We start from the raw sequence: 27,674 nt of genomic DNA, 5'->3' as shown, positions 1-27,674 counted from the left end.
AATGTACTTGGTTGATTATAAACTTATTTATTATGAACGCCGTTTTTTGTAATTAATCATTCATCTGAGGCGCTTCCAGAGCTGGATCCTGAACCAGAAGGCGAGCCACTGCGAGACCGGCTGGGCGATCGCGACCCAGAGCCAGATCTGGAGCCCGAACGTGATCGGGAACCGGACTTGGATCTCGACCTAGAACGCGACCGAGAGCCGGACTTGGAACGGGATCGGGAACGTGATACCGATCTCGATCTGGATCCGGATTTCTGGGATCCTGCCGGCGAATTTGTGCGTGATCTGGAGCCGCTACCAGACCGAGAACCAGACTTTGAGCGGCTGCTGGCCCGAGAGCCGGAGCCAGATCCAGATCCTGAACTGGACCCGCTGCGAGTTCGACTCCGAGAACGAGACTGTCGATCGCGGGCTACCTGGGCGGGTGAGTCCGCTCCAGATGCTGCCTGTGCGCCAACAGCTGCGTCCTCGCTCGTCTTCTCCGTCTCGCCAATGATTTGCATTTGCTCCTCTTCCCTCACTTCTTCCACGATCTCCTCCTCCTCGCCAGGAACTTCTAGCTGGCGCTCGCGATAGCGCTGCATACGATGCTCCATGCTGTCCAATGGACGATGCTTGACAACCTGGTAGAAATAATACAAAGTAAAGCTCGCTATAGATGTATGCGCATAAATATACTTACCAGCTTGGTGTTGTTGGGTTGCTGGCCAACCTTAACGCGACGCTTGTTAAGGCGCACACGGGTTTCTAGCTCGTTGTAGTAGATGCCGTCCTGACGCATCACGAAGAAGTAGTTTTCTTCGTAGCCCTTGGAAGCTTTGGTCTTCACGTTCCAGTTGTACTCTCGAGCGATCTTGTACTCGTACTCCTCCTCCTCCTTGTACAGCTCGCCATTGATGAAGTCTGTACGGCGTTTCTCCAGCGTCTGCTCTGTGGGCAGGAAGTAGGCGACAAACTGTTCGCCGCTCTCGTCCATCACACCACGAATCATGGCCTGCGACATCTCCTCCAGCTGGGCGGGCACGTTCTTGCCCGCAGGAGCGGGATCACTGTCAAATATGACCTGGGCGCACGGGAACTTCCAGTTGGTGAAGTCGGGGAAGATAGGCAGTACCTCCACTGGCACCACATTGGGCTTGGAATAGTGCTTGGTAATTTCGCTCTTGGTGTCGCTGAAGGTCTTCTCGATGGCTTTGATCTGGGCTTCGCGGTCCAGGTAGAGAGTCTCCTCCCGAAGCGACTTCTTGACGTTGTAACCGACCTTGGCCTCGATGTTCTCCAGGTTCTGGGGCTGGAAGCGCGTCTGCTCGGTGGAGATGTACTCGGATTTGCGCAACCATGACACCGTCCTCGAATGCTGGCGCGAACGCACAGAGTCTGTGGGCGTCAGAGTCTCCTCCTCCAGCAGTTTTTCATCGGCGGGGTCCAGCAGCGTCATGGAGTCGGCCTGATAGAGCTCCCGGTTAATCAGGTCCACCGTGACACCCAAATCGTGTTCCGTCAGCACGTCATACTTGAAGTTACGCTCTAGCGACGTTGGGTTGTACTGCACGAAGCGGTGGCTGTCGAAGGGGTACTGCAGAAACTTCAGATCAAATGGTATATCCGGCAGGTTGTTTCCATACTTCACGCGGCAAATGATCTCGGATCTGCAAGGTACACATCAGTCTGAGTATCTGGCGTCTGTTTAGGGATCTGTTCACTTACTTGCGCTCCGTTTGCCGCTGGGGTCGCTTTTCGGCGGCACTGTTTACCGCCGAATTGTTGATCGTGGGTGGCATTGTGTCTTCCAACAGGTAATTCAACTCAAGCCCCAGTTTTGGTAGCGCTTCTAGTCCATCAAGAGGCCAAATCTAGAAATCCTCAAATCTGCGCTTGGCAGTGTGACCGTACTTGACCGGTACGATAATACCTTCGGTAAAAAAAATACTATATTTCCGGGGACTCAAATGCAACATCCTCATCGTATATAACACAACATCTATTTGAATTTCATTTCCACAACTAATATTATGGATAATGCTTTATTATCATTTTCCAAGTTAGCGATAAATCACCCCACAAGCTGAAAAATCAACGTTTAAAAACGATTGATATTTTTTTTAATACTTTTTGGTTTTACTATTTGAATTTTTGTATACTTTTAGATTTTACTATTTTAATTTTTCGTTTCTTCTAGCTGACTAACGGGTAAAAAAGGATCCGATCCTGATTACGAACGGCTACCAGAAATGATTAGTATATAAATGATATATGTATATAAAGTACTGGATAATAGAAAAGCTCCCACAATGCTCCCAAAAATGCTCTCAGTGTTTGTTCGAATTTATCGCCCCATCATCCATAAGCCATCTAATTTCCAATAAGTCACAGATCATTATCGCTGTTTATTTTCATTTTCTTTCAATAATATCCAATCTATATCTGTCTGTAACGAAACATGTCTAGTTTCCTTTTGGTTATTTTCATTTTATTGGCGCTTAGAACGTCAGAGTCTTCTGAAACTGGAAACCCACTTGCAAACGAGCCCGATCCATTATATATGAAACTGGTGGATCCCATGGTAGCAGGAGAATCACCTAAAAGGATGATTAAGGATCAGAAAGATGTAGGCCTTAAATCAACTAGCAGTAGCGAAGAGCTCCGAAAATTGCCAAAAACGCGAGGTCGACAGAAGAGATTCATTCGGAATCCAAACTATGTGAAAGCTAACGAATTCTATGATAAGATGTTAAGCAGTGAATACGTAAGTAAGCGGTATAAGGATCTTCCGCCGCCTCATCCGGGATTTGGAGCGGATCAACCGCCAGCATGAACAGTGAATAACCAGTGGAATCTGTGAAATTTTCCTGTTGGCCATTCACATTATACGGCGACCATAATGACTGGGAAATTGCCAAAGTAAACAATATCAGCTCCACGGATTCCCAATGCAAATAAACACAAAGCCCAATAAATTGAATTAGCAGCAGATATTATCTCTCTTTTCTTTTGTTGATAAAATATGATTGTCACCTGTTTTGTTGTGGCGTTTGTTTAAAAGGTATCACTTAGTTGGAAGCTGCGAAAATCCGGGCGGGAGGGAGTTCAATAACAAGGTTAAGCGCAAAGGAATAGATCTTTGCGATTTTCATAGGTTTATTTACATCGGATATTAACGCGGAGACGACTTTGCAAAATAATCGTCACAAGAAATTAGCACACATTCGTTGATTGATCGCATAGCATAGATAGAAAATTAAGAAATCAGGAGAAATTTGTCATCGCTGAGCATAGATATTGTGGTGTTGAGAATGTTTTGGATGAGTTGAAGAAGAATTTCTAGATTATTTGACGCACGTTAAAAAGTTACCATTTAATTAATAACTTACCTAACTGACTCGATTTTAAGAATACCATTTGATAGCGTGCACAATGTTTCCTTTTTGATGTATAAAAACATTTAACTTAAATGTCTTATCTATGGAATATCCATTTTATCACATAAATTTGGTTAAATTTAAAGAAAGTCTTTACAACATTTCAAACTAAAACCACGGTTATAATTTTATTTCATCACTAACTATCTATCGATAAGAACTAAAGCCTTTATACTCTCAATGCGATTCCTTTTATATTCAAATTAGGGAGTAAAAGGATATAAAGAGATGAAAACTTGTATTGCACTTTAAAGGTGTCACATGTCATAGGTATCTTTTTAAAATGCTTGGGAACTACTTTTCCCTACGTCTTTAAACAATCGGTCTTCCGAGGAGTTTGCCGAAAAAACGTGTCGCGCTTTTTGCCACAATTATTAATTACTGTCAATTAGTAATTATTGTTTAATTAATGCATCACATGATGGCGAAGAAAGTCAACTGGCGAACCAGTTAAGCCCAAAGTTAGGACGTGAAATCAGCCGGCCACTCAATTTGGCCAAAATAAGCAACGGAGTTGCAAATCGATTGACCATGCGCAGCGTGCCGAGATAAAAGTTTCCGTGCTCGTTACTACGATATCCGAACTTCGTGATATGACGAGCATCCAAGAATCGGGCGGGATCCGAGTGGCGTCAGTCTCAATAGAGCGGATAGAGCGGTATCTCAATCCGGATCGAGTGGCGCGCGCGACTTCAGTTTGAAAAACGGCTTTCATTTTGCAACAAGCGCTAAATTGGTTGGGCAAACAGCTCGGTCTTTATTCGCAGGTTCACCCAGTTCGCAGATAGCAGATCGCAGATCGCAGCTCGCCGTTCTTTTGATACACTGTTTATTAACACACATATTTACTTAATATATATGTTCATTTAATTCGAGTATAGCTGCCTGCCAGTTGGTGACATGTGTGTGAGTCGAAACTACTAGAGTTTTTGGCACTTTAAGTGAAGTGTGAAGAGAGCGATGGATCTGCCATGAGTTCAGTATCCGTTCAATACTCACAGCGAGTGGGAGCCACAGCGACCAGGAGATCCCCAGATTTGTGTTATCCAGTGATATCCTTAAATATCCTTCGAGAATAATGATTACCAGAATAGAAAAGCCCCTTTGACTGGACGTTTATCTCAAATACTCTTAGGTGAGTTCGGATCTGCTTCAAGATCAATATCAATATTTTAGCACGATTGTAAAATAATTAGCTGCGTGCCCATCTTGTGAATGCTGTAAATTAAGTCTTTATGCGTAGTAAATATTTTACTGTCCTGCTAAAAAAAATAACATCGTGTGTTAGCCAAAGGAAATTTTTACTTAATATCCCCACATCGTGTTCAAGGAAAAATTAATGTGAATAAAATATGGTTTTACGAGTATAAGCCATAAACCAGAATTATTTTGATGAAACTAATGTATTACAAGCAGACAGTCTGCCATTTAGATACATAGTCTGTATTCTTATGGGCGACAACTAACACGGGATATCATTTTATCAATAAACTCTAGTCAAACTGTTTCCAAAATTATTGAGTGATCGATCGGTAAACGTCATAAACGATTCGTGGGCGCCTCGGAAATCGTTTTTATTTCGATACTCCAAATTTTCGACCCCATAAATTTGTGATTTAACGCTGCTTAGATATACACATATACATAGATGGCACGTGTAATTAAAATAGTGAAATTGCTGTGGGAAATTACGGAGTTCAGGTGAAGCATTCGATCATGCGATCGGCGACATCGCCCGACCTGGAAGTTTGATTTAGTATGCATAATGCAGCTGGAAGTGAGATTGTCTCGATTAGTTGCAGCTCAAACGTGTTTCAATGCATGGGGTCAGTGGACTGCTGTTGGGAAAATCAGCTTAATGCAATCGGTTGTCAGAACAATGCGATCGCTTTTACCAGAAAAATAGCTAATTGTGTGAAATGTATTACCTCTTGAGGGATAATTCATCAAATGGCCCAATATTAGTATTTATAGATTGTATTTGAAAGTAGCCAAAATAGCAAATATTAATACCTTGCATTTAATTGCACATTATTGAGACCACTTATGGGATCACAGATGAGAATAACCCGCAACGTCACTGGAATCATGAGTCAGCCAGTCCCATTGAAGTGCAACAGATTTGAACTGCATTTGAAATGCAATTTAATAAATGCCAAGTTGTTCTATACAGAGCAACTTACAACTCATTTCATTGTGCTGTGTAGGAAAAACTATAGATGGATGGAGTGCCTAACGGACCATGTGGCATATATAATGTTTCTTTTCTATGCAAATAAGATAATTTCAATTATGTAGTTGCAAAGGCTTTCGTGGGAAATTCGTGCGGACAGGGCAGCAAGAAAATTGTTTGTTTTCAGTGCAAGAAAAGTGCCACACTTACGCTTATACTTCTGTACAATGCTATACCATAAGGTATAGCAGTCAGCAGTCACGTGAGTAAGTGAACTGCACTTTGCTTGTGTAATTTGTATCCATATCAGATCAGCTTACACCGTGATAGCCCCCGTGCCGCGACTTCTGTTTCGGTTGCTAAAAACAAAAATAAGTAAGACAGCGATTAAGCAAATAATATGACAGAGATATTGAAAGGAAATGAAATGAAATGAAAAAAGAAACACTTAAGCAAATAGAGCAGCCAGCGAAGGCGAAAGTAGAGGCGAAATGAATTGCTGCGTGACGCTCGTAGAACGAGCGCTTTTTGGCCGCCTAGCTTTTTGGCAAGTGTACAATGGTACGAAGATTTCGTTGGTAGCACGATGTGGATGTCGATGCCGATGTGGATGTGGATGTAGTGCATGAATGAGTGTAGTGAACTCATTCTGGCCGCACTCTCGGCGCCCCGCTAAACTTGAACTTGACTTTGCTGAGAGCCAGGAAACGTATCTCACAGGTTGGGGACACCCAGTGCAGTTGCCAGAGAAGCGGCACGAGTACTGCCACTTGGACATCACACCGACTATTAATAGATACCCTCGCGCGCTGCTCTTCTTCCTGTTTGAGCGGAATCCGAGTCAACCCAGCAGATTTTTCGCTGCGAATTCTTTCGTAGTTCCAACTTGGCCCTTGCCACCTACACACTACACTGCAAACTGCGAGTGCTCTGCTCGATCTGATCTCATCTGATCTTATCGAATCGGATCGGAGTCGCCCCGTCGGGTTGCGACCCGCTGGGATAAGAGTCCATAAATAATCAGCACTTGGGATTTTCCGATTCCCAATTGTTTGCCCGCGAAAAAAATCGAGTGCTGGGTCGATTTGATTTATTGACAGACATTGTTCGGCGGTGCCGTGATTATATAAAATGAAATTGCACAACTAAATCAACGAAGCAGCATGAGATCGCAGCTGAATAGTTCCTTCTGAATTACCAGATGTGGAGAAAATGCTAACATGAGCTTTATCCATCCCGACGCTAGTTTAATGGGATCCAACGGGAACACACCCAGTTCCATGGATGATTCTGTATCGAAATCGGACAATGGCCCTCGCAGGAGTCCTCTAATTGATCGCCTTGAGATTAAAATCGTGATGCTTAACGTTAAGGTGATTTATGAGCAGTTCCACAATCTAATCTCATCATAGTTTTTTCAAGTACCCGTAAAATATACATTAAATGTACGCAGCATTTGACAGGATAGTCAAAATAGTTCAACGAATTCAGTTGAATTTGGTTCAACAAATTTTTATTAACTAGTTGTGCAATAGCAGTCAACACCCTTTTTAAAAAGCTTAAATGGATATTAATTTGTTTAAATTATTGTTAATTTTCATCTATTGCCCTTTAATTATCTCTGAAAACTCCCATTGATAGTATAGGAATATAAATATAGACTAATGAACAAACCTAATTTAGTTTAATAGTATAATTTTCAAGCCTATGCCGCTGGCAAGGTAATAGTCAAAAAAAAATGGAGCTTGCCAAACTTACAAACTCACTTAATTTTTCCGTATATTTTCAATGAAATGTTCACATGCGCGAAGCAAAAACTTTTCGAATTGCCGCTGTTCTTCGTGCCACACGGCGTATGCGTAATGAACGCAACAGCGCCCGCTACGAAACGAACTTTCTGGCTAATTTGTTTGATGCTCGTGCCCATCGCAGAGCTTTCTTAAATTGAAGGTGCACGCGTGCTGAGTGCATGCCCTGTCTCAGAAAACGGCACTCTGCCCCCACAATCCATTGTTTATGCAAAATCAATTAGCGCAAGGCAGGTGGGAAGGGGGTGGCTTCTGTCGAGTTAAATTTGTAAGCAAACAAGCGCTTCAAAAGCTCACAAGTGCATGACACCAACTATTAACTTGGCCAATGAGATAGAACAAAAGCCGTACAATGGTGCTACTGCTACCAATAGTTACTCTTCCATGTCCTATTGTACTGGCTGTAAACGATTTCGCAGCTGGGTACTTGGGTAGCAAAAGCTTGCTAATGGAGAATATCAATAGAACTGGGAAATTTAGCAACTTTGCTAGGCTCCACTATGAAGTATATTTGAATATACCTCTCCTAGTAATACACTGCCCGTTCCTTCTGCTCATCAGCTTAAAGTGGATATACATGGTTATATGGCTGATATAACAGCTTCATCATTAATCCGATCAGATATCCCCCAATATGGCGGCCTATTTCGCTTATCCTAATTTAACAAGTTTCATATTTAATGCGTTTATTACCATTTTTATGGGGCAACTGTGGGGATAGTGACAGACACGCGGTGTCACGTGCGTCAGCAGCTGTGCTTATTTCCGTTTTGACAGGACCCCGAAATCACCAATTAATCGAGTCAATTGGTGGAATATTTATATTTAATTCTTCGAGCGTTAATTGCCTCCCTATTGCGCTAACTGAAATTAAACTGTATGTGCATATATAGTATAATAGGCGCATTAGGCTTTGCCTTGAGAAGGGTCCTGTCCACGAGTCCTTCCGCGGCAGCTTTCAGCCTGGATATGGGATTAATCCGCCAGGGGAGTGGAGCAACAGCTGCTCGGCTAAATTGGCCTGTGGCACCCTGTAGCCAAAGCTCTAGCTTCAGTTTCGCCCGGATTCATTGGGCCCGTGGCCTGTGGCCAAAGGACAATGAAAGTGAAAATGCCCCACACGTGACCGACTCCACTAGAGTCCTGCTCGCGAACGAGCTTCGCTTGAAGTTCGGAGCGCCGACATCGGAGAAAGCTTCCGCTTTCGTTTTCACTTTCACTTCGTGGCTCGCAAAAACCAACTCCAGCCCGATGAGCTTTCCACCGCTTTTCACCGCTTTCCACCGCTTTTCAGCAAATCAGTTGCGCGTTGGGCGAACGCCAGCACCAATCGACTCCGTTTGTGTCGCGGACGCAGTTTTTAGTATTCGATAAAAAAATTATTCGCCTATTTTCATTTCTCGAGCGGGCCGAGATTTGCATCTATTTTCTTTAAATTTATGTATTTTCTGATCATATTGGAGTTTTACTTTTAATTTTATTAATTATTTAATAATTATTTAAAATTGATACTAAACCGATTGTTATTTTTTCTTAATTTTGACGAAAGTAAATCCGATTTAAACAATTTTGCTCATCCTGACAATATTGTGTATATACTCTTGCTTACAATTCAATCTTAACCAACTTGTAATTACTTGCTTGTTCTATAAGCTGATTGTCACTGAAAGCGGAGCTTATTCGAAATCGAAGTGAAATAACAAAATAATACAAACTTAATAAAAATGTAATGTAAATGTTAATAAATGTGTAAAGAAGTGAACAAATCGGCTGGAATGATCTAAGACTGGCCAAAACTCAGCGAGCAACTCCTCGCACATTTCACCGGTTTCGGACCCATTATGCTCACAGACATTGGAGGCAGTGCAATCGGTAACGGAAATGGCCCCAGTGGCCACAACAGTGGCAATGGTCATGTCCTAGTCAGCGGACTTCACTCGAGCGACTCCTCCAGCGGAATTGGCAGTGCGAGCAGTGAGAAGTTGGCAACGCGCAGCGACGAGACCCATGCCCAAAGGCGGAGCAGTGGCGAAGGGGATGCTGACGAGGATGCGGATGATGACGATGACGATGAGGATGAAGATGAGGATGATGGGGATGAAACTACGGTAGATATAGATACCCCCAAGCAGTCGAGTGGGCTTCGCTGGGCGTTTTGGCAGCATATGCATGCGTAATTTTATGCTTATAATTAACCCTCTGCCGCAATCAGAAATCCAAGAGCAAATTATGCGTGTGGCAGCGATAAGCTGGGCGCAATTTGCAGGGGCTTTAGTTGGGGTAGGTTACTTTGAAGGGACTGAAAACAAAAGTGGTTTAGACCCGTAAAAAATTGTCGGTCACGATTTGCTCAAAGCATGCAAATGACACATCCCAGTCTGCGTATTAAATAATTAAACATACTATGTATGACTGTAGACTTGAGCTTTTTTCGAAAGTTGGAGAAACGACATCCTCTCTCATTCTTCTGTCTCGATTCAAAAAATTGCCGAAATCCATTCAAATAGCCATACAGGGTATACAGCGTATCAGGGATGCGAAACCACCAACCAAGTGGGGCAAATGGCCATTTCGGCTGACCTTGCTTTGGTTAATAAATTTCCTTTGTTTTTGCTAAATAAGATATCTTTGGGCCGCCATCAGCAGATATTTCACATTTATGGGAGTCGCTCCCCTGGCGATTTCGTTGGCAGGAATTTAATTAAAATCAGCCACCGGTGACATAAGACAGTCTGTCTGGTGGAATTCTAGTTTTCAGTCCTAGCACCTAATTCTACTCCGTTGCCACCAGGTTCATCATGGGACTGCCGGTGGCTTTCGCCCGGGTGCTCCACTCATTAGTGACTCTGCCACACGTGCGTATTGAGTTCGGGAAACAAGTGTGATAAGCTGGAAACGGCGCTGTTTAGCATGCGAATGCGATAAACGTGGAAGTCAGAGCCGTGTATTCCACATTCTGCCAGATTATGCAAATTTGCTCTGCCTTATTTTATTTCCCACAGCCGTATGCAAATTAGTCCTTACAGGACAGGCGACTCGTGTGAGATGACGTTACTAAATTTATTTATTTCGCCCTAGCAGGCTTCATTTTGTCTGATCAAAGACATGAAATCAAATTGATTTTTTCTTTAGAGAAAGAGATCTATATCCTATGTCAGAAAGGGTAGGGATCATCTGTTCATTAGTAAGCTGGGACATCCTTATTCACCCAAGTGGCTGATTCTGTATGCTTGGATAATATTTCTGCGACTTGTGTTCCAAACCTTTCCAATTAGCCATACTCCAGGTAATTTCCTCCAGACAGACACGCAAGTTTAGCTGAATTTTCAATTCCTTTTTTTAATGTCGAATACAAAGGCGCATGTCTCGATTGGACACATTTTCCCAACCCAGATGCGTCTGATTCAACTTGCTCAATCGCTTATACAATTCAACAATCGCTCGAAGTCCAAAGAATGTAAACAAACCAATTTCCAGATGCTTAATTTGCATTTTAGAGGCTGGCCTCCTAGCTAATGAACTTTCTACATATAAATTATCACACAAAACATTCCCAGAAACGTATTAACTCGCCACTGTCCTGGTTGCAAAATAAAAGTCCTGATGTAGAGGACACTCTGCATGCCAGGATGCTTGTAAAATTAACGAACTGATATGGATACAAATGAAGATTTATTCTTGGCTTTAATATAGGCTTTTGTGAAGAGCATTGAGTGTATCCAAATGATTCAATAATATTGGAATCATTTGCTAGTTGCGGTCTGTTGTGTTGTTTCCCAATTGACTGTCCATTTTTAAATAAATTGGACGAAAACCCTTATGCTGGGTTGGTTATAAAAAACTCCAATCCTGTTTATGGTACGTGCAATTTTTGGGACCGTTTTTTTCCACACTTAGGATGCCGAGAGTTTCGCCATCACCAAGGTCAAAGGATATGCACAAAACTTTTGGCTGCCGGCCTTCTTAAATCTGCAAACAAGTTCATTATTTATTGAAACGATAAGCAGATACAGCTTTTCTTCAAGCGTTCCACGGTCAGCTGATTATAATTGGGTTTTGGCCTGCGACTTTCGAGTGGAAAGTCGAGGACCTATTAATTCTGCCCAATTTCCACGGGCAAGGTGCCTCGAACTTCGTGTCCAAATACGGCGAACCCAAAGATTGCGGCTGGGTGGGTTTGGGAAGGTAATTTCCCTGGGCAAGGGCATTGAACGCCTCTAAACCAGGGGCAGTTGGCTGAAAAGTGTCATAAAACTTCCCAGCAAGGTAAACAAGAGCTGGTCATAAACTTTTCGGGCGCCTAGGATGCGATAATTCCTTTTCAATTTAATCTTGAGAACTTTTACTCTTAGTCGCACTTGGTGTACTGCCCTTCGTTTATTTGCCCATTCGAAATTCGCAAAAATCTGCTTCAGGGACCCAGCTGGATTTATAAGCGATTGAAATGAAAGCAATTACAAAATGATTCAGAACCGAGTTCGTTTAAGGCTCGGAATCCTTTACTTTTCTGCACGATTTCCTGTGTGTTATTTGTGGACGGAACAGAACAAATAATTGCAGAAAAGTATACAACGCAATTACGACCAATACGGGAAAACACAGCAACGGAAACCAGATGAGCACCCGAAACGAGACAAAACAAAAGATAAGACAGTTGGGTAAATACACCCAGGAAGTAGCCGCCCAGTGGGTTTGATTTGGGGCTACCCAGATGAGTGGGACGTTCCCCAAGACAATTAAGCTTTCAGGGTCCCGAAACGGAAGGAAGAAGGTGGCTCACTGCGGCAATGACCGAGTGTGCAAAGAACTCTAATTCTCAGTTGAATGGAAAAAGAAAGTGATATGTGTATGTATAAATTATGTAGCATACATTCCTGCTGTGCTGGGGAACTACCTACTATAGGTACTATTGTATGTATAGTATTAGATAGAAAGCAGTGGAATTCTACAAAAATACCTCAAAGCTTTCAAATTAGGCTTATTGTCCCGTCATTAAGGTATCGTTTAACTTTAATTGTGAATGCAGAGCTCTCATCCGTGACGTATTCGCTTATTAGAATCTTCTTAATTTAATAATCAAATTACCCAGCAAACGCCATCTTGTTTCGCAGGATCAGAACGCATATATCCTCCCATAATTTGGTTGATTCTGATTCCCGTTTTCGAGTTTCGGGATGCCTTGGCTGGCAGCCCAGTCATTGGCTAAGGCCAACTAAACTTGTTGGTCCAGGCCTATTTACGTTTATGACAGTTTTCCCTTCCAGCATAAGCAGCTTAGTGGCGGTCCTTAAGTGAAAGCTATATGTTCATTTACCTGCTTGGTCGGAAAAACGAGTGTGAGGTATTATATACAATGCTCCACAAACTCGCAAAATTCATTTATTATAATTTGGTATTTGGTAAGATATATTTAACATTAAATTAAGAACTATAATAGAAATAAATGGAGTAAGCCTCATACCCATAATAAATAAATGTATGAATTCTGTATCCAATCAAAAAATGTTCCGACGAAACACCTTACCCTTGCGAACAATTTAATACCCCGATTTATTTATTCCTAAAAAGTCCATTCAAAAGAGCACTTTAAAAGCTGCATCCTGTTTATTCGTCTGTCAAAATCTGATTATGCCTGTCACCAAGTCATACGCACAAATCTGAACTGAGATGCGGTGGCAAACAATGGAAAGCTTTCAAATCAATTGAAACATTGCTGTATTGGAGGAGGAACTAGGAAAAGGAATCAGCCCCTCACCAAATGTATGCGTGTCCTTCATCTAAGCTCCCCAAGAATGTGAGCAATTCGGGTGAATCATGGGCAAAGCCCATAATTTCAGGGTTCTTATGTATGGGATTCAACTTTCATCCCAGTGCCGAAGAAGCCAGACTTTTCAAGGAAGGCGACCTGAACCACACGCGTTCGCAGTGGGAGAGTTGTCAGATTCAATTGCCGGTGGCAATAATTCAGAGACAAAAGTGAAAAGGAAGCAAATCATAAATCGTGGCCAGAAATTGGCGGTCTCATAGGAAGCAGCATCCAGGTTTTCATATTCTTTAAAGTAAAGTGCTGAGCAGGAAGAATGCCCTTGATGTTATGTTTTACATCCCCGAATGAAGTATAGTCTCAGGTGCCATAAGATACAATCGCTTAATCGCGAATTTGGTTTGTCGCCTTGAAGTTTTCGCCTCTTATTTACTCACTCAGAACTTTTGAGACTCACTATTCTTCGGCAATGAATGAAGTTGCAAAGCACTTGACTAAACAGAAGGCGACACCAACTTAAAGAACATTAAAACAGTTTATGGACTAGCAATAAACGAGGCACTTAAGCCGATAATCAAAGGGTGTTGAAATAAACGTACATTCCCATTTATAGCCCAGATACAACTTTGTTGGATACACACTCTCACAGCGGCCAGTGCCCTTGGTTGCTCCTCGAATCCTTCAATATGCCATTATGAGCATTGCACACGCCTGTGATGTGGGCATAAAAACAATATACAATACATAGCGCATACGCCACGTTGCGCCAAATTGTTTCGACAGCTCGCCATGGAAGACTTTAGCATACACGTGCCTTTCACGGGACAGAAGTGGATGCCGTAATCCATCAATATATTCTACGCAGACCCCCAACTCGGCAATGTGGCCTGGGTTCTGGGTTCTGTAGGTTATGGCCCATTCTGGACACTCGGCGGTTGAAAAGGCAGGCGGGGGCGAAAACTGCGGGGCCAGCGAAACTAATCAAATATTTATGCTAGCTTTCGTCTGACTCAACGTCTGGTCACGATATCGTGATGACGCTAACTCGAATATAGGCTTTAATGGCCCCGATGGCAGCAACAAGTTCGGGAACCCTAAAACTCCGTTGCATGTCTCCAGCCAGAAGGTACTTGGATTAGCAACTTCCATTAAGTGAGCATCTATTTTCGGGACATTGAGTTACATGTTTTCCACGGCGCGGAGCTGCGATTTTCAAGACGCTAGTTATGTAACGAATATTAGCTGTCAAACTTGCAGCTAAGACTGATTATATTCTTTGCTTTTAGCAGCCTTGCGAATAATTCGTAAGACGTCCTGATTAGACTTTAATCCTTACCCGGACACAGCGGGAACTTAACGATGCGTATACAATATTTGGACAACAAGTAGTGCCAAAAACACAATCGCCCAGCATCTCAGCAGATGGATGTCAACGGATTTCTCTGTTAACAGGAATCGCAGGCATTAATACATCTCCCAAGCCACCCAGGCACCCAGGCACTCCTTCATTCAGTCATTGTGCTACCTGTTTGCCAGTGCCAGAAGGCACAAAACAGCAATCTCAGCGAGAACACTGTTGCTCTGGCTGTGCTCCAATTAACTGTGGCGCCCATTCTTGTCAACCAACCAGCCAGCGAGAAAAAAGGGGCACAGTTGCAACACAATGGGTATGTGTGTGGGTCATTGTTGCGAGGGGCAGCGAGAGTGTTTTCGTTTCCTGAAGACTCTTAGGCCTAGCAATTAGGAAATCATTAGTCAAGGCCAGTGGTTATACGATACACCAACAAAGGATAAAGAGATGGCATTCTAACATAACAAACTTGACCATCTCTTCAAGTTCAAATGATCTACCCGTTTGCTAACACAATAAATGACACACTTTATTAATTTTGTTTTATTATTATTATTTTTTTTTTTTTTGGTTTTTATTAAGTAGTCCTCTTCCTATATTACCGACAGATGGAAATTCAGACTCGAAGCCAAACAAGCTCTTCGCCGTTTATGTTTCAATTACAAAATGTCCTTTATGGCAAACAAAAGATCATATGTATATCCCTGTACCATTTCCATATATCATGCAAGTATATTCATACCCCCATATTCAATCCCCATTGCGCAGGAGTGCGTAGACAATTGAATGGGGAAGAGCAATAAATAAGTAATGAAACATACAGAAACATACATCTGGGCTGAAATAGAAACAATTTGCCGACTAGTTGGGCATATAAGTGCTCCTCATCTAGTAGATAATTGGCATATCGTGTGGGCAACAAAGTGTTTGCAGCCCGAAGCAGATTTATGGTGGCTGCGGGAAATTTCCTTAATTATGTCTGAGGGAGTGGGCAATCTGGGTGCGTTTTGGGTGTTCCATTAGTCATCTTACAAGGACCACAAACCGCGGTGTGTGCTGAATTTTGTTGCTTGTACTTTATTAAAAACTCGGGTTCGGGGCAACGCTCTTTGATACTCTACAACATGAATGATGTTTTCAATGAGTGAACTTTTAATGTGTTAAAGAAAAATGCATTTAAATGCCGGCAGTTAGCGACCAATTCCATCCAATGATGCGCTGAAAATGTAAACAATTTTGGCAATTACATAAGTGAACCACCTTGGCAGCCTTGGCAGGCAGTCTAATGAACCATTCGTCACGTGACGCATTAAACTGAACTAGCCTCGAACCTTTTCTAGCCCAATACTGATAAAACAGACAATCGGCAATAACCTTGACGGTATGTGCACAGCTGCTGGCAGTCAAAAAACAGAAAAATAAATAAAAAAAAAAGGAAAAAAATAAGAAAAGATACAAAACGACTTCATTAAATTGAAGCATAAAACTAGACTCAGACGTTGGAATCCTGAAACTAATAAATGATTGCATACTTGTGGGTGTGGCGTTCAGCGAATTCTTTAGAATTTTAGGAACGCCTTACTAAGGCTGTTGTTTTGCGAACTTAAATGAATATGCAGTGTGCATAATCCGAATTTACGACCATTCACCATTTCGAATCCTTTCCTTACCTGCCTGGATTTCAGCATCTGAAGGTCACTGTATCTTATGATTGCTTGACGACCCTTCTGACTTTCGATGTGCCCTCTTTCTTTACTACAGTCGACTATGGGGCATTTGGCCTGTTTTTTTTACAATAATGTGTTTTTCACAAATATGCAAATTTGAAGTATTTTAGTATTAATACATTGGAAATACGTTAAACTGTTATGATATAGCCCGCATAAGTTAATTTAACAATGCACTGTTATAATAACAGCTGTTAAAGTCGGCTGTTGCGAGCATATACCACGTGGCTGCTTTGCGCGCAAAATTTAGCTTAACTTTCAAAGTGTTAAAAATTAAAAAGAAGAAGAAGGAGAGTATAATTTGAAATGGATAATCAATCTTTAGGTTTTTATTATGTGTTGTAATTAATATATTGTTTATTGTGTGCGCCTATTTCTAAGAATTTGTACATTTAGCAAGTGGTGTCAACATGTAGTTGTTTGAAAAAATTTTCAACTTTGAATAGAGCTACAACAATTTGTTCAAATTTGTTCAGTATGTGTTTATATCCATGTTGTAGTGTGTTCAATTCCTAACTCATATCAGGTAGTCTCTATGTGCGTTTTTTGCGGTTTTTTGAGAAATTTCATTTTTTAGGGAGCAATATCTCGATTTCCAATGCTGCCCTGCTGGAAGTGTGGCGCAAGCAAAAGGGTGTTCGTCAAAAGGAAAATTCTATTTGCACTTTTATCAGTGGGCATTTTTCTGATAGCAAGCTAGACTTTAATAAACGATTAACTAATAATAATAATAACGAATGATTTCAGTCAATCTTTTGCGAAATTGGAGAAAATGCAATCGAAAAATAAATGAATTTTTAAAATTTTTTTCAAATTGGTTAGAAGAACACCTAGTCCTGAAGGTAAAGGAGAAAAATAAATAGGAAAGGAAATTAGTTGGACTCCCGAAAACGTCATATTATTAAAAAAATTTGAGTGGCCGAAGACAGCAAGCAGATGAAGTCGTAAGGGCGCAGAATCACAACGAACGTCTTTTGGTTCAAGCTGCACGGAAGTGCTGCCTGCGGGATCTTGCAGCCATACTTAAAATTCTTTTGTTGAACCCAGCCACGGCAAAAACTATTAGTAGCTTCGCAGATGTCTTTTACAGAGCAATGGATACTTCGGATCCCATAATATCATCAATAAATTTAAAGAGGCGAAAACATAAGCGACTATCTCTTCCACCAGAAGTCATTGAAATGTTAGCTTGCGAATTTGAATCTGATAAAAATTCTTCAGACTCTACTGATTGTAAAGAGGAAGACGGTTATGAATTATACAATATTGAAATTAAAAATAAACCTTAAAAATATATTATTAAAAAAAAAAAAAAAAAAAAAAAATGGGGCGGAGTTGGGGCACGCCCACTTTTCCAAAATATTCCTGGGTGCATGTGTAACGCATAAAAAAAAATTCATCCAAATATCTCCAATAGTTTAGGAGGTATTAATTTTTGTAAAAAAAACAGGCCAAATGCCCCATAGTCTTTACTACAGTCCATGAATACAAAAGGTCCTTTCAAGGATGACAAAACGCGAAAACAAAACTAAATGACTACAAAAACGGACGGCTGGTACAAAAAAAAAAGGGGAAGACAAGCCGAAAACCCAACGGATTGTTGGCAATTGTTCAGGAAGAACATCTGAATAACATGTCCAGATGGGTGGTTTGGGTTGTTTAGCTGGGATTCGTGGGCGCCATTTTTTGGTCTGGGGGACATTTGTCATCCTAAAAAGTCAACGAAAAATGGGAAGTAGTAAATGGTTACCGAGCATTTACTTTGGTGTGCTTTATTTTTTCTTTTCTGGTAAAATACGATACATTCAGACTTTTAATTAGAGATAAGACTAATTTAAAAGAATAATGCTTTTAAATAAATTTGCACTAAAACATGTTGTTGGATAATTTGAAGGCTCAGTTCACGTTCCATTAAAAAACGTTTGGTTGTTTCTTAGGCATTTTAAAGGAGTGAAGATGCTAGTTACGTGATTAAGGACACTTACTTTAAGCAGTCTTTTGTGGATTGATTTGTAAACTCTTTAACTGAAAATGAAAAAGAGAAAAAGCGTTTGCATCGCTGAGATATCAATGCCTGACAGCTGAGACCAAATAAATATAAATAAAAAGCATGAAATTGAATTAGAATCATTAATGGAAAAGGAGGAGTACTCCTATATATGTACATATATACATATATTCCAACAAGAGGCCACAGTGCTTTCCTTGGCATATAAAATTACTGTGTAGAGAATATCCACTTGGCGCTGCATTTATGTTCATTATATTCCCAACTGCAGTCGAGTGAGGAAGTGGGTGTTGGAATTCTGTGGGACCCAGAATTGCTGCACTCCAGTTCCCCAAGGATACTCTCTGAATTATCCGGGATGCCGCTGTATTGACTTATTAGCCACGGATACCACCGCTCTCGATATCATTGGTCTGGATTTCAATGGATGAGGGTCCAAGCTGTGTCAGGGCCATTAAAGGCATTTCGAAGCAAATGTAAATGCTAGTTTTTTATTGAGCTCAATAATTGTATAAAGTGCCTTATTTTCGAAAAATAAATCTTGAACTGATAGCAACTGCGGCACAAATAGATACAATTTAAAATGAACTTAACCAACATATACTTTGAAACCATGGTAATTTGTAAAGCTTTCTACCTAATGGCGAAATCAATCAAGATGTTACAAAACAATGAAAAACTGTTTCAACGCAACTTAGTCAGAGTTAACAGACCTTAAGCCAAAAAGCTAACAACAGCTACCGCCTATACGCGCCTAACTTACTAATTCATATTTAAACTTCTTAAATTCTAATTGATATTTATTTTCCCCTCTTTCTCACGCAGGCGGAGTCCCCTTTGCTGCCCCTGAAGGAAGACGAGCCATCGCCCCCTCAAGTCCACAGTTCCTCGCACATATCAGCCAGTAGGTCACCCCACTTCGGCACCTCAGCTGGTGACCTCGAGCCAAAGCACCTCCCATTAGCACCGAACTCCCCGTCCAACGAGCAGGCCAAGTGCGAGGGTCCGGAAGGAGAGGCCAACAACAACAACAGCACCAGCAGCAACCACAATCACAATCCCAACCACATTCGCACCCATAGGCGCCAGCACGAGTATCAGCTCTATCCCAACGACACCTTCGCTCAACTGGAGGGAAAGGCCCCCAAGCCGAACACCAAGATGCAGACCAAAGTGGATGCGGTGGGCCAGATCACGGGTCCGTGGGGAAAGTGGCAGCTGCGAACGGTGCTACTGATCTTCCTGTGCAAGATTCCATCGTCCTGGTTTATGGCCTGCATCATTTTCACGGCCCCAGCACCCAGGCACGGCGAGTTCTTCTGCAAGCCCCCCCACACAATCGGAGCCCAGAACCAAACGCAATGGATCAAGGTCTCGCATCCGCAGAAGGAGGAGAGCGACGATCAGGAGTTTAGCATTGACTTCTGCAATGTCTACCAGGATGCACAGGAGCACGCCCATCACTATTACAACTACGAGAACAGTGACCAGGAGCCGCGCGTGTGGGAGAAACCTCTGCACCGCAACTCCAACGTAATTCCTTGCACCGAGTTCCAGCACGAGTCCGACTACCACTCGGTGGTCACGCAGTACGACTTGGTCTGCTCCCGGGACATTCTCGTATCCGTCACTCAGTTCTTCCACCTCTTTGGCGTGCTCACCGGAGGCATATTGGCTAATCAGCTGCTGAAATAGTAAGTTTTTTTTTTTTTTTTTTTTTTTTTACTTTGCTTTTATTTATTGAATCTTTTTGTATAAGAACTAACAATAAGTTTAAAAATCTTAACTATAACAAGTATTTTTTGAACAGTTGTATTATTTTTCCAACTGTTCTATGTTTAAACGGCCCTAATAATTTATTCGCTGGGTTGGTAGGTCCTTTCGCCGGAGACGGGAACGGCTGCTGAGCTGGATTAGACCTCGCGCTAGGTGGTTGGGGTGCGTGTGAAGCTTGCTATGGTATTTTTCCTTAAGTTCCGTGATTGCGTTGGTAACTGATGGGATATTTAAGTCTCTTTGGATGTTTTCACTCCGAACGTACCACGGTGCCCCAGTGATGGTTCTCAGAATCTTTGATTGTGCTCGCTGAATGATGTCAATATTGCTGTTGCTGGCATTGCCCCATAACTGTGAGCCATAGGTCCAGATTGGTTTCAATATAGAATTGTAGAGCAAGACCTTGTGATCTAGGCTGAGCGGAGAACCAGAGTTGATGAGCCAGTGTAAGTTGTTGGCTTTGAGTTTAAGTTGGGTTTTTTTGGCTTCAATGTGCCTGCGCCATGTGAGTCTTCTGTCTAGGTGTACTCCTAGGTACGTTACCTCGTCTGCTTTCGGGAGTGGTATGCTGTTCAACAAGAGCGGAGGACAGTCTTGTCTGTTTAGCGTAAACGTCACGTGCTTGCATTTTTGCTCGTTTACTTTTATTCGCCAGTCAGAGAGCCACTTCTCAATGTCGATGAGGTACAGTGCCAACTGTGCTGTAGCTTGGATAGGGGACCTTGAACGGCTAAGGATAGCTGTATCGTCGGCAAATGTGGATACCGTTAAGCGACTATTTGTAGGGATGTCGGCTGTATAGATGAGGTATAAGGTTGGCCCAAGAACGCTGCCTTGGGGGACTCCAGCCTCAATTGTATGAACAGTGGAAGTGGCAGTGTTGCACCGCACTGCAAACTTTCTGTCATAGAGGTAAGACTTTAGAAGTTTGTGTGTGCTTTCGGGTAGGGATGTTTTAATTTTAAACATTAGGCCGTCGAGCCAGACTTTGTCGAATGCTTGGGATACGTCTAAAAATACTGCTGTACAGTATTCGCGATATTCAAATGCAGTTCTTATTTCCGTTGTAATACGATTCACCTGTTCAATGGTTCCGTGGCTTTCGCGAAATCCAAATTGGTGGGCTGGGATTATATTGTGGTATATCAGATGTTGATTAAGTCGGATCAGCAGGCATTTTTCGAATAGTTTCGAAATGCATGAGAGTAGACTTATTGGTCTGTAAGATGAAGCGACTGTGTGGTTCTTACCAGGCTTTGGAATCATTATGATCTTCATCATCTTCCATCGTTGTGGAAAGTAACCAAGTTTGGTGATGGCATTAAAGAGCTTGGTTATGTAGCGGACTGCAGAATGTGGCAGCTGGATGATCATTTCCGGTGTTATAAGGTCGTAGCCGGGGGATTTTTTCGGGCTGAGATTGTCTTTGATTATTTTAGTTATTTCTTTAGGACGAAACACAATTGGGGTGTGTTGCTGATGGCGGTTTACGGGATAGGACGGTAGCGCGAATGTGCTAGTAGCCTGGTTTGGCGTGAACACATTTTGTAGGTGAGCGGCAAATGTGTTGGCTCTGTCTTCATCACTACGGGCCCAGCCACCTGATGAATTCCTTATCGGCAAAACGGTTTCAGTCGGTGGGCGAAGAGTTGTGTGGGCTCGCCACAGTGACTTTTGTTTTGTGCCTGTTGGTGTGAGTTGCTCTATGTATCGGCGCTGATCGTCGTCCTCTTCTTGTTTCAGAGCGTTGGCCAGTTTCCGTGTGGCTACTTTTAGCTTTTGTTTTGCAGTTGGGGATCTGGAAGATTGCCATTCTCTGCGTAAGCGACGTTTTACGTGGACGAGTTGCTCGATTTGTACGTTGGTCTTTTTTGAATTAATTGTATTATTTGTTATTTTGGGTGTTGCAGTAAGAGCTGCTGCAGTAAGGATGGATTGCAATGCACACGTGCAGCTCTCTATATCAGATTCAGTATTGAGTTTTGGGCTTAGCTCAATATGTGAACTTATATATTTTTTATACCTGAGCCAGTTTGTTTTGCTAGAGGTCAGTCTGGTTGGTGGTTTCACGTTTTCTGCGTATCGGCGGAGGTGAATTAGTACAGGCGAGTGATCAGATGAGAGATCCGGCAGACATTCAGCTTTAACCAAACTGCGGGAAATATTTTTCGTAACTGCGAAGTCGATCAGGTCTGGCAGCTTATTGAGGTCTGATGGCCAGTATGTAGGACTCCCGGGGGAAACATGGTCAAGTTTATTAGTGGCTTTTATTATCGTCTTATAAAGCTGTTTTCCTTTTGGGTTCACAAGTCGCGATCCCCAGTGAGTATGTTTAGCGTTGTAGTCGCCTGCTGCAATGAAGTGTGGCCCTAGTGCTTGGAAGAAATCCAGGAATTGAGCTTCTAATACTGTGAAACGGGGGGGGGGGCAGTATACGGCCGCTAGTGTAAGGAGAGTGTTGTCATCCAGCTGAATGTTGATAGATGTGGCCTGAAGATGATTTTCCGCAAATTCTTTGTAAAAGTGGTGCTTCATACGGTTCCTTATGAGTATGGCGGTGCCACCGTGTGCTTTTCCGTCGGGATGATTTGTACCGTAGAAATGGTAGTCTCTTATTTGAAAATTGTATTTGCTTGTGAGATGAGTTTCCGAAAGAAGCATTACGTCGATATGCTTCTCATGTAGGAATTGAGCTAGCTCAAGTTTGCGCTGTGAGACGCCATTGGCGTTCCACGTAGCTATGCGTAAGGTAGCCATTATTTATTTGATTGTTGGGCTACAAGCATTTGTATCAAAAGGTTTTGATTACGCATCATGTCTTGAATGGTGGTCTTCATAAATGTCATAAATTCCATCATGCTCTGTTGTAAGGCTTGCATCATAGCTTCAGTTTTTGTTTCCTGCTGCGCAGCTGGGTGATAGTTTTGTTGTGTGTCTAATTTTGTGTGCACTTCATGTGGAGTTCGGGAGTTTTGGGTTGGAGGCGTCATACCTGATTTTAAAACGTTAGCAAATGTTGTCTTGTTAGTGTTGAATGTAGGCCAGGGAGCGAATTTGAACACGTTTTTGGCGTAAAATCCCTTTTCCTTTAGCGCCTCAGTTATCTCTTCGGGCGTAACATCAGACTCAATGCCCTTCAGGACTACTTGCAGGCCCTTGCTGCTTTTAAGCTGGTAGGTGTAGAAGCCTATTTTTTGTGCGGTAAAATAGTTTGTGACTTTTCTGTAGTCGTCCTCCGTTTTCGTCTGAAGTTTGATTTCGTTGATAGAACCTCTTACGAGGGGAGTTATATGAAAGCTATCTTTCCCAATAAGGCCAATCAAAGTATTTACAAGACGGCTTGTGCTCTTCTCGCGGATGTATATTGGCGGAGGCTTTGTTTTCTTCGGTTCGATATCAACGGATCCCAGCGGCACGTCCTCAGCGGTATCTACCAGCAAGGCAAATCTGTTGGTATTTGCAGGGGCTACATTTTTGATCAAGGTAGAGTTATCGCGTGTATTTTTCGGCTTGTTTCCCAAATCTGAATTTTCCGGGCTGAGCTTTCGCTTTATTGTAATGTAGCGGTCCATTCCAGTCTGCCAGGTCGACCCAGCTTTTTTGTTTACGTTTTCGTTTTGTTTTGCTGGCAGTGCAGCAGTACCGTTTATTGCTAGCGGTTTTGCTTTCGCTGACTTAGTCAGACCGTGAGCGGGTGCAGCCGATGACGAGGCAGAGCGGGCTGCCGGTCCCTCTCCAGCTGTTGTTGTTGGAGGTAGCGGGGCTTCTGTCGGAGCCAATAGAGCGGGAGAGCAGGAGCGCGCTCTTTCTTGATTTGTTGGTAGAAGAAGGTTTCCTGGGCTATGGGTTATTGACCGCTCGATGTCTGCGTTTGGGATTGTCGGTGAGACGTAGGAGAAGTACGCGTTGTTGCGCTGAATTGAGAGTCGGCGTTCGTCATGCTCGCGCTGACGCTGGGCGCGAGTGTCATTCTGACTCATAGTTTTATTATTTAAGATAACAATTCACTATGTATTTAAGCGATCTTGCATCGCATAGAGCGTCTCTTTCGCTTTCAGATTTTTTATTTAGTTTATTTTATTTGGCGTTCACTTCACTCAAAACAACCGATTTTGTGCGGAGCACGATAAAAACGTCTTCACACGTCGGCGATCGAATTAATGAAATAGTAAGTTAGCGTACATTTGGTTTATATCTAAACTTCAATAATCTGGGGAAAAGAATAAAGATAATTTGTGTTCGTATATTTCCCTTTCCCGCTTTTAGTTTCAGTCCCCGAAATGTGATGCTCTTCGGCATGATCACGCAGATATTTTGTGGTAACCTCACGGGGCACGTGGCCTCCTACGAGCTCCACGTGTTCTTCCGGTGCCTCTCCGCCGTTTGCTGTGCCCAGATGTACACGGCCGGAGGCCAAATCAGTAAGTGGCAAGACTTAGTTTAAATGTAAATGGATATGTCTAATGAATTTTTAATTATTTGCTCCTTACTACAGTGGCCGACATAACGGGGGGAAAGTACCGAACTTGCGTCTCCACACTCTTTGAGCAGTTCTGGTCTATTGGGGTAATGATGTTGCCCGGAGTTGCCAGCTTCTGGTCCAGCTGGTCCCACCTCTACATGGCCATCTCGTGGCCAACTGTGATACTAATCTATCTGTGGCAGTGAGTAATCAAAAACAGATATTGATAGCAAACTCATAGAGTTAGAGGGTTATCTAGATTCGCATAAGTAACGTATTATAAGTAACCCTCATAAAATACATTTATTATCAGGATTACTAGCCCAAAAAGGAACTGCTGTGCAGCATTCATGTGTACCAACATTTTGTGGCCCATACTGACACTTGCGTCTCGCATCCCTTTTACAGGTGGATTCCCGACTCGCCGAGATGGCTTATCGCCCGCGGACGCACACAGGACGCCAAGAAGATCTTGCTGGAGTGCGTGGAGGTGAATGGGACGGGCTACAACCTACCGCACGACATCGACCAGCAGCTGGAGCTGCAGGCGCAGACCGCCATGGACGCTCCTCCGCCGAGTGGCTGGTGGTCGATGTGGAAGGGGGAGCGAGCGGTGCGACACATTGTGTGTGTGCACCTGGCCTGGTCGCTGTACATTGTGGTCTATTACGGCATGCTGCTCAACATCCGCTCCTTCAGTCGCGACCACCTGTACATTAACACCTTTTTCGCGGGCTTCAGCGAGATGATGGGCACTTTCTTCGGGCTCTTCCTGATTCTGAAAACCACCCGCAAGTGGCTGTGGACGGGACTCTTTAACATCGTGGCAGGATGCATTGCCTACTGCGGCTGGCTGGTCCCGAAGCCCAGCGTAATTGGGCTGGATCCGAATGTAGCCCTGCTGATGTGCTCTGCCATGGTCTCGAAGATGGCCATTTCCACTACGCTCAGTATACTGACTACCTGCACGGTGGAGCTGGTTTCCGATGACAAGAAGAAGATCACTTCCTTCTCCACGATTTGCTGGGCCCGTTTCTGGCTGCTGGGAGCGCCCTTTATTGGATCCACAGTGGTCTTCGGCCAACTCATTCCCCAGACGGCCTTCGCATCTCTGGCCATTCTCGGTGGCCTGTGCACCTCCCTGATCAGCAGTCCCAGGACCCATCCCATCTCAAGACCCTCCTCGCCTGCTGCACAGGGAACCCAAAACATCACCTCGCAGTTCACCATCATTGACGGCATGGACAACAAGGGGTACAGCCCCACCTCGAAGACCATCCACTCGAACAGCACTATTTTAAAACTAAACACGCCGCAATCGAATCTACCTCCACAACTGATGCCCGGCATTTGGACGACCAAGATAACCGAGGATGGCCCACCCATGTGAACTGCCTTCAGAAAGCGTGCGTTGACAAATTAGCGGTGTGTTTGGACTTAAGATATAGAAATTTTTCTATAGCCCAGGAGTGGAGCCTCTATGATAATAAATCATATGCTGAGGGAAAGAAGCAGATGTTCAAAAAGTTAAGATATTGCTAGATTCACAGCTATGGCCGCGATCTGGTTCACTTTGGTGGTGCTGTGACTTGTAAACTATAGTCTATACAATTTGTTAGCGGTATATACTATGCGCCCGCTTTATAAGTTTATGGGCGCACTTATTGTAAGACACATTAGCTATCCTTTTTAAGAGGAAGAGTCAATATATTACTAGAATTTTCGCACACTTTTGTAGTACGTACATCAACTTCAACCTAAATCGGAGTGCTCAAGTGAGAAAGTCTCGCGCACTTGAAAACAAAATTACCTTAGGCAACACTTAAGCTAAAGCTGTGGAATAGAATCCTCGAGCAAATTATTTTAAATGGATAAATAAGCTCGCCGACAAAACCCAAACCCATACATATATTTTCCATTACCTTTAATTTTAGGGATTAGTTTATTTAGGCTATCCTCAGAAGACCTTAAATCATTCAAGTCTGGGATAAGCTTCAGCGCAGCCATAATTAGTAGTCTCATAAGAAAGTAAGTCAGATGTGGAGCACACCTTGAGAAAAAGGAGAAAGCCCAGTATTAAGCAGTCACTATTGAACCAAATCAAAAACGTACCGAATCGAACCTCACTGCACAGACAAACCATCTTTAAATGGTGATCCTTCTAAAGGCCTGTGGTTCCACATTAAGTGATTGTGTTGTAAACACCTGGAGAGAATTTCATGAAAAGACATACGAGTAGTTACACAATAATTATATATTATGGACAACTTTTATTAATTACCTTAATCTAATAATACTAATTGATTAGAACAACAATAATATTAACCTACACATTGAATAATTTACATTCGTTACGTATTGTAATTATCAATTACCAAGCTAATTTAAAATAAAACAATTAGTAGTTTTCAGGCTCTACATAAATACACAAGGCATAAATTACAATACATAATATTTTTAAAGTTGCATCACCTAGTGAATACGCTTAGCAACTTGTTGAATGTTATCATATATTGGTTACTACATAAAAGGAAGTGTTATACATGGCAAAAGAGCAATATTTTTCTAATAAAGCATCATCATAAAAACGAATTGATTTATTTTTTATCGTTGTTTGTTTTTTGTTTAATTAACGAGGGATATCTGTTATATCGATAGAAATTGAAAAAAAATATATATTAAAACAAAAAGAAGTTTTAAATTTGTAGAAGTGTGGGCGGTTTGTGGGCGTCAGAAGGGGCGTTGCTTTTGTTGGTAAATCGGTACAAATTTACAAAACCAATAAGAAAATCAAAAACATTTCCTAAAAGTGTGGGCATAGCAATCTTTGGCAGTTTGTGGGCGTGGCAAGAAGTGTTCTGGCAAATCGATAGGACCGAAGTTTGGAACCTTCATGGCCAATCTCAACTTTCTAGCTCTTATACATGCGTACTAATGTACATACATAGTTCCTGAGATCTCGAAGTTCATACGGACATGGACGGACCGATCCTGGTTAAGAATAAATAAATACTTGTTCACTATTAGTTAAATTTCCAAATATATAACTTTTCGGAATCCCGAACGGTTGAGTCGTTGAGTTACGCGGTTGCATTACAATTCTCAGAAGGCAACAAAATAGGGTGACGGTGTTGCCAGCCCTAATAAAGAGAAACATAATCGTCGAGTAGAAGTGCT

At 42.5% G+C, this 27,674-nt stretch overlaps 3 protein-coding genes across 7 annotated transcripts, besides 3 other annotated features; 2 read left to right on the top strand and 1 right to left on the bottom strand.

Annotated features, from left to right (window-relative positions):
* Nucleotides 1-5: 5 nt before the first annotated feature.
* On the bottom strand, nt 6-27,461 carry atms (antimeros). 2 transcript variants are annotated; one of them, NM_001275334.1, is made up of 6 exons: nt 27,442-27,461; nt 26,610-26,702; nt 26,420-26,547; nt 1,717-1,921; nt 692-1,658; nt 6-632 (listed from the first exon to the last, which is right to left on the bottom strand). In NM_001275334.1, the coding sequence occupies exons 4-6, from the start codon at nt 1,788-1,790 to the stop codon at nt 57-59; spliced, it is 1,617 nt and encodes a 538-aa protein (NP_001262263.1). In that variant the 5' UTR covers nt 1,791-1,921; nt 26,420-26,547; nt 26,610-26,702; nt 27,442-27,461; the 3' UTR covers nt 6-56. The 2 variants fall into 2 exon arrangements, with proteins under 2 accessions (NP_001262263.1, NP_649493.1); NM_141236.3 differs by lacking the exons at nt 26,420-26,547; nt 26,610-26,702; nt 27,442-27,461 and having other exon boundaries at nt 1,717-1,891.
* Nucleotides 2,443-2,980, top strand: CG44088 (uncharacterized protein). Its single transcript, NM_001275337.1, has one exon. It carries the CDS (start codon nt 2,450-2,452, stop codon nt 2,822-2,824), a length of 375 nt encoding a protein of 124 aa, NP_001262266.1. The 5' UTR covers nt 2,443-2,449; the 3' UTR covers nt 2,825-2,980.
* CG44098 (uncharacterized protein) lies at nt 4,299-27,087 on the top strand. 4 transcript variants are annotated; one of them, NM_169018.2, is made up of 5 exons: nt 4,299-4,563; nt 19,085-19,953; nt 24,302-24,456; nt 24,531-24,699; nt 24,906-27,087. In NM_169018.2, exons 2-5 carry the CDS (start codon nt 19,421-19,423, stop codon nt 25,885-25,887), a joined length of 1,839 nt encoding a protein of 612 aa, NP_730869.1. In that variant the 5' UTR covers nt 4,299-4,563; nt 19,085-19,420; the 3' UTR covers nt 25,888-27,087. The 4 variants fall into 4 exon arrangements, with proteins under 4 accessions (NP_730869.1, NP_001262265.1, NP_001287160.1 ...); NM_001275336.1 differs by lacking the exon at nt 4,299-4,563 and adding an exon at nt 6,520-6,974; NM_001300231.1 differs by lacking the exon at nt 4,299-4,563 and adding an exon at nt 8,706-9,517.
* Nucleotides 16,289-17,718: a mobile genetic element.
* Nucleotides 19,961-24,197: a mobile genetic element.
* Nucleotides 27,211-27,482: a mobile genetic element.
* Between the last annotated feature and the right edge of the window lie 192 nt (nt 27,483-27,674).

This window comes from Drosophila melanogaster, chromosome 3R (genome assembly GCF_000001215.4).
Source record: "Drosophila melanogaster chromosome 3R".
Classification (NCBI taxonomy): domain Eukaryota; kingdom Metazoa; phylum Arthropoda; class Insecta; order Diptera; family Drosophilidae; genus Drosophila; species Drosophila melanogaster.
This window is presented reverse-complemented; position numbering and strand designations above follow the sequence as displayed.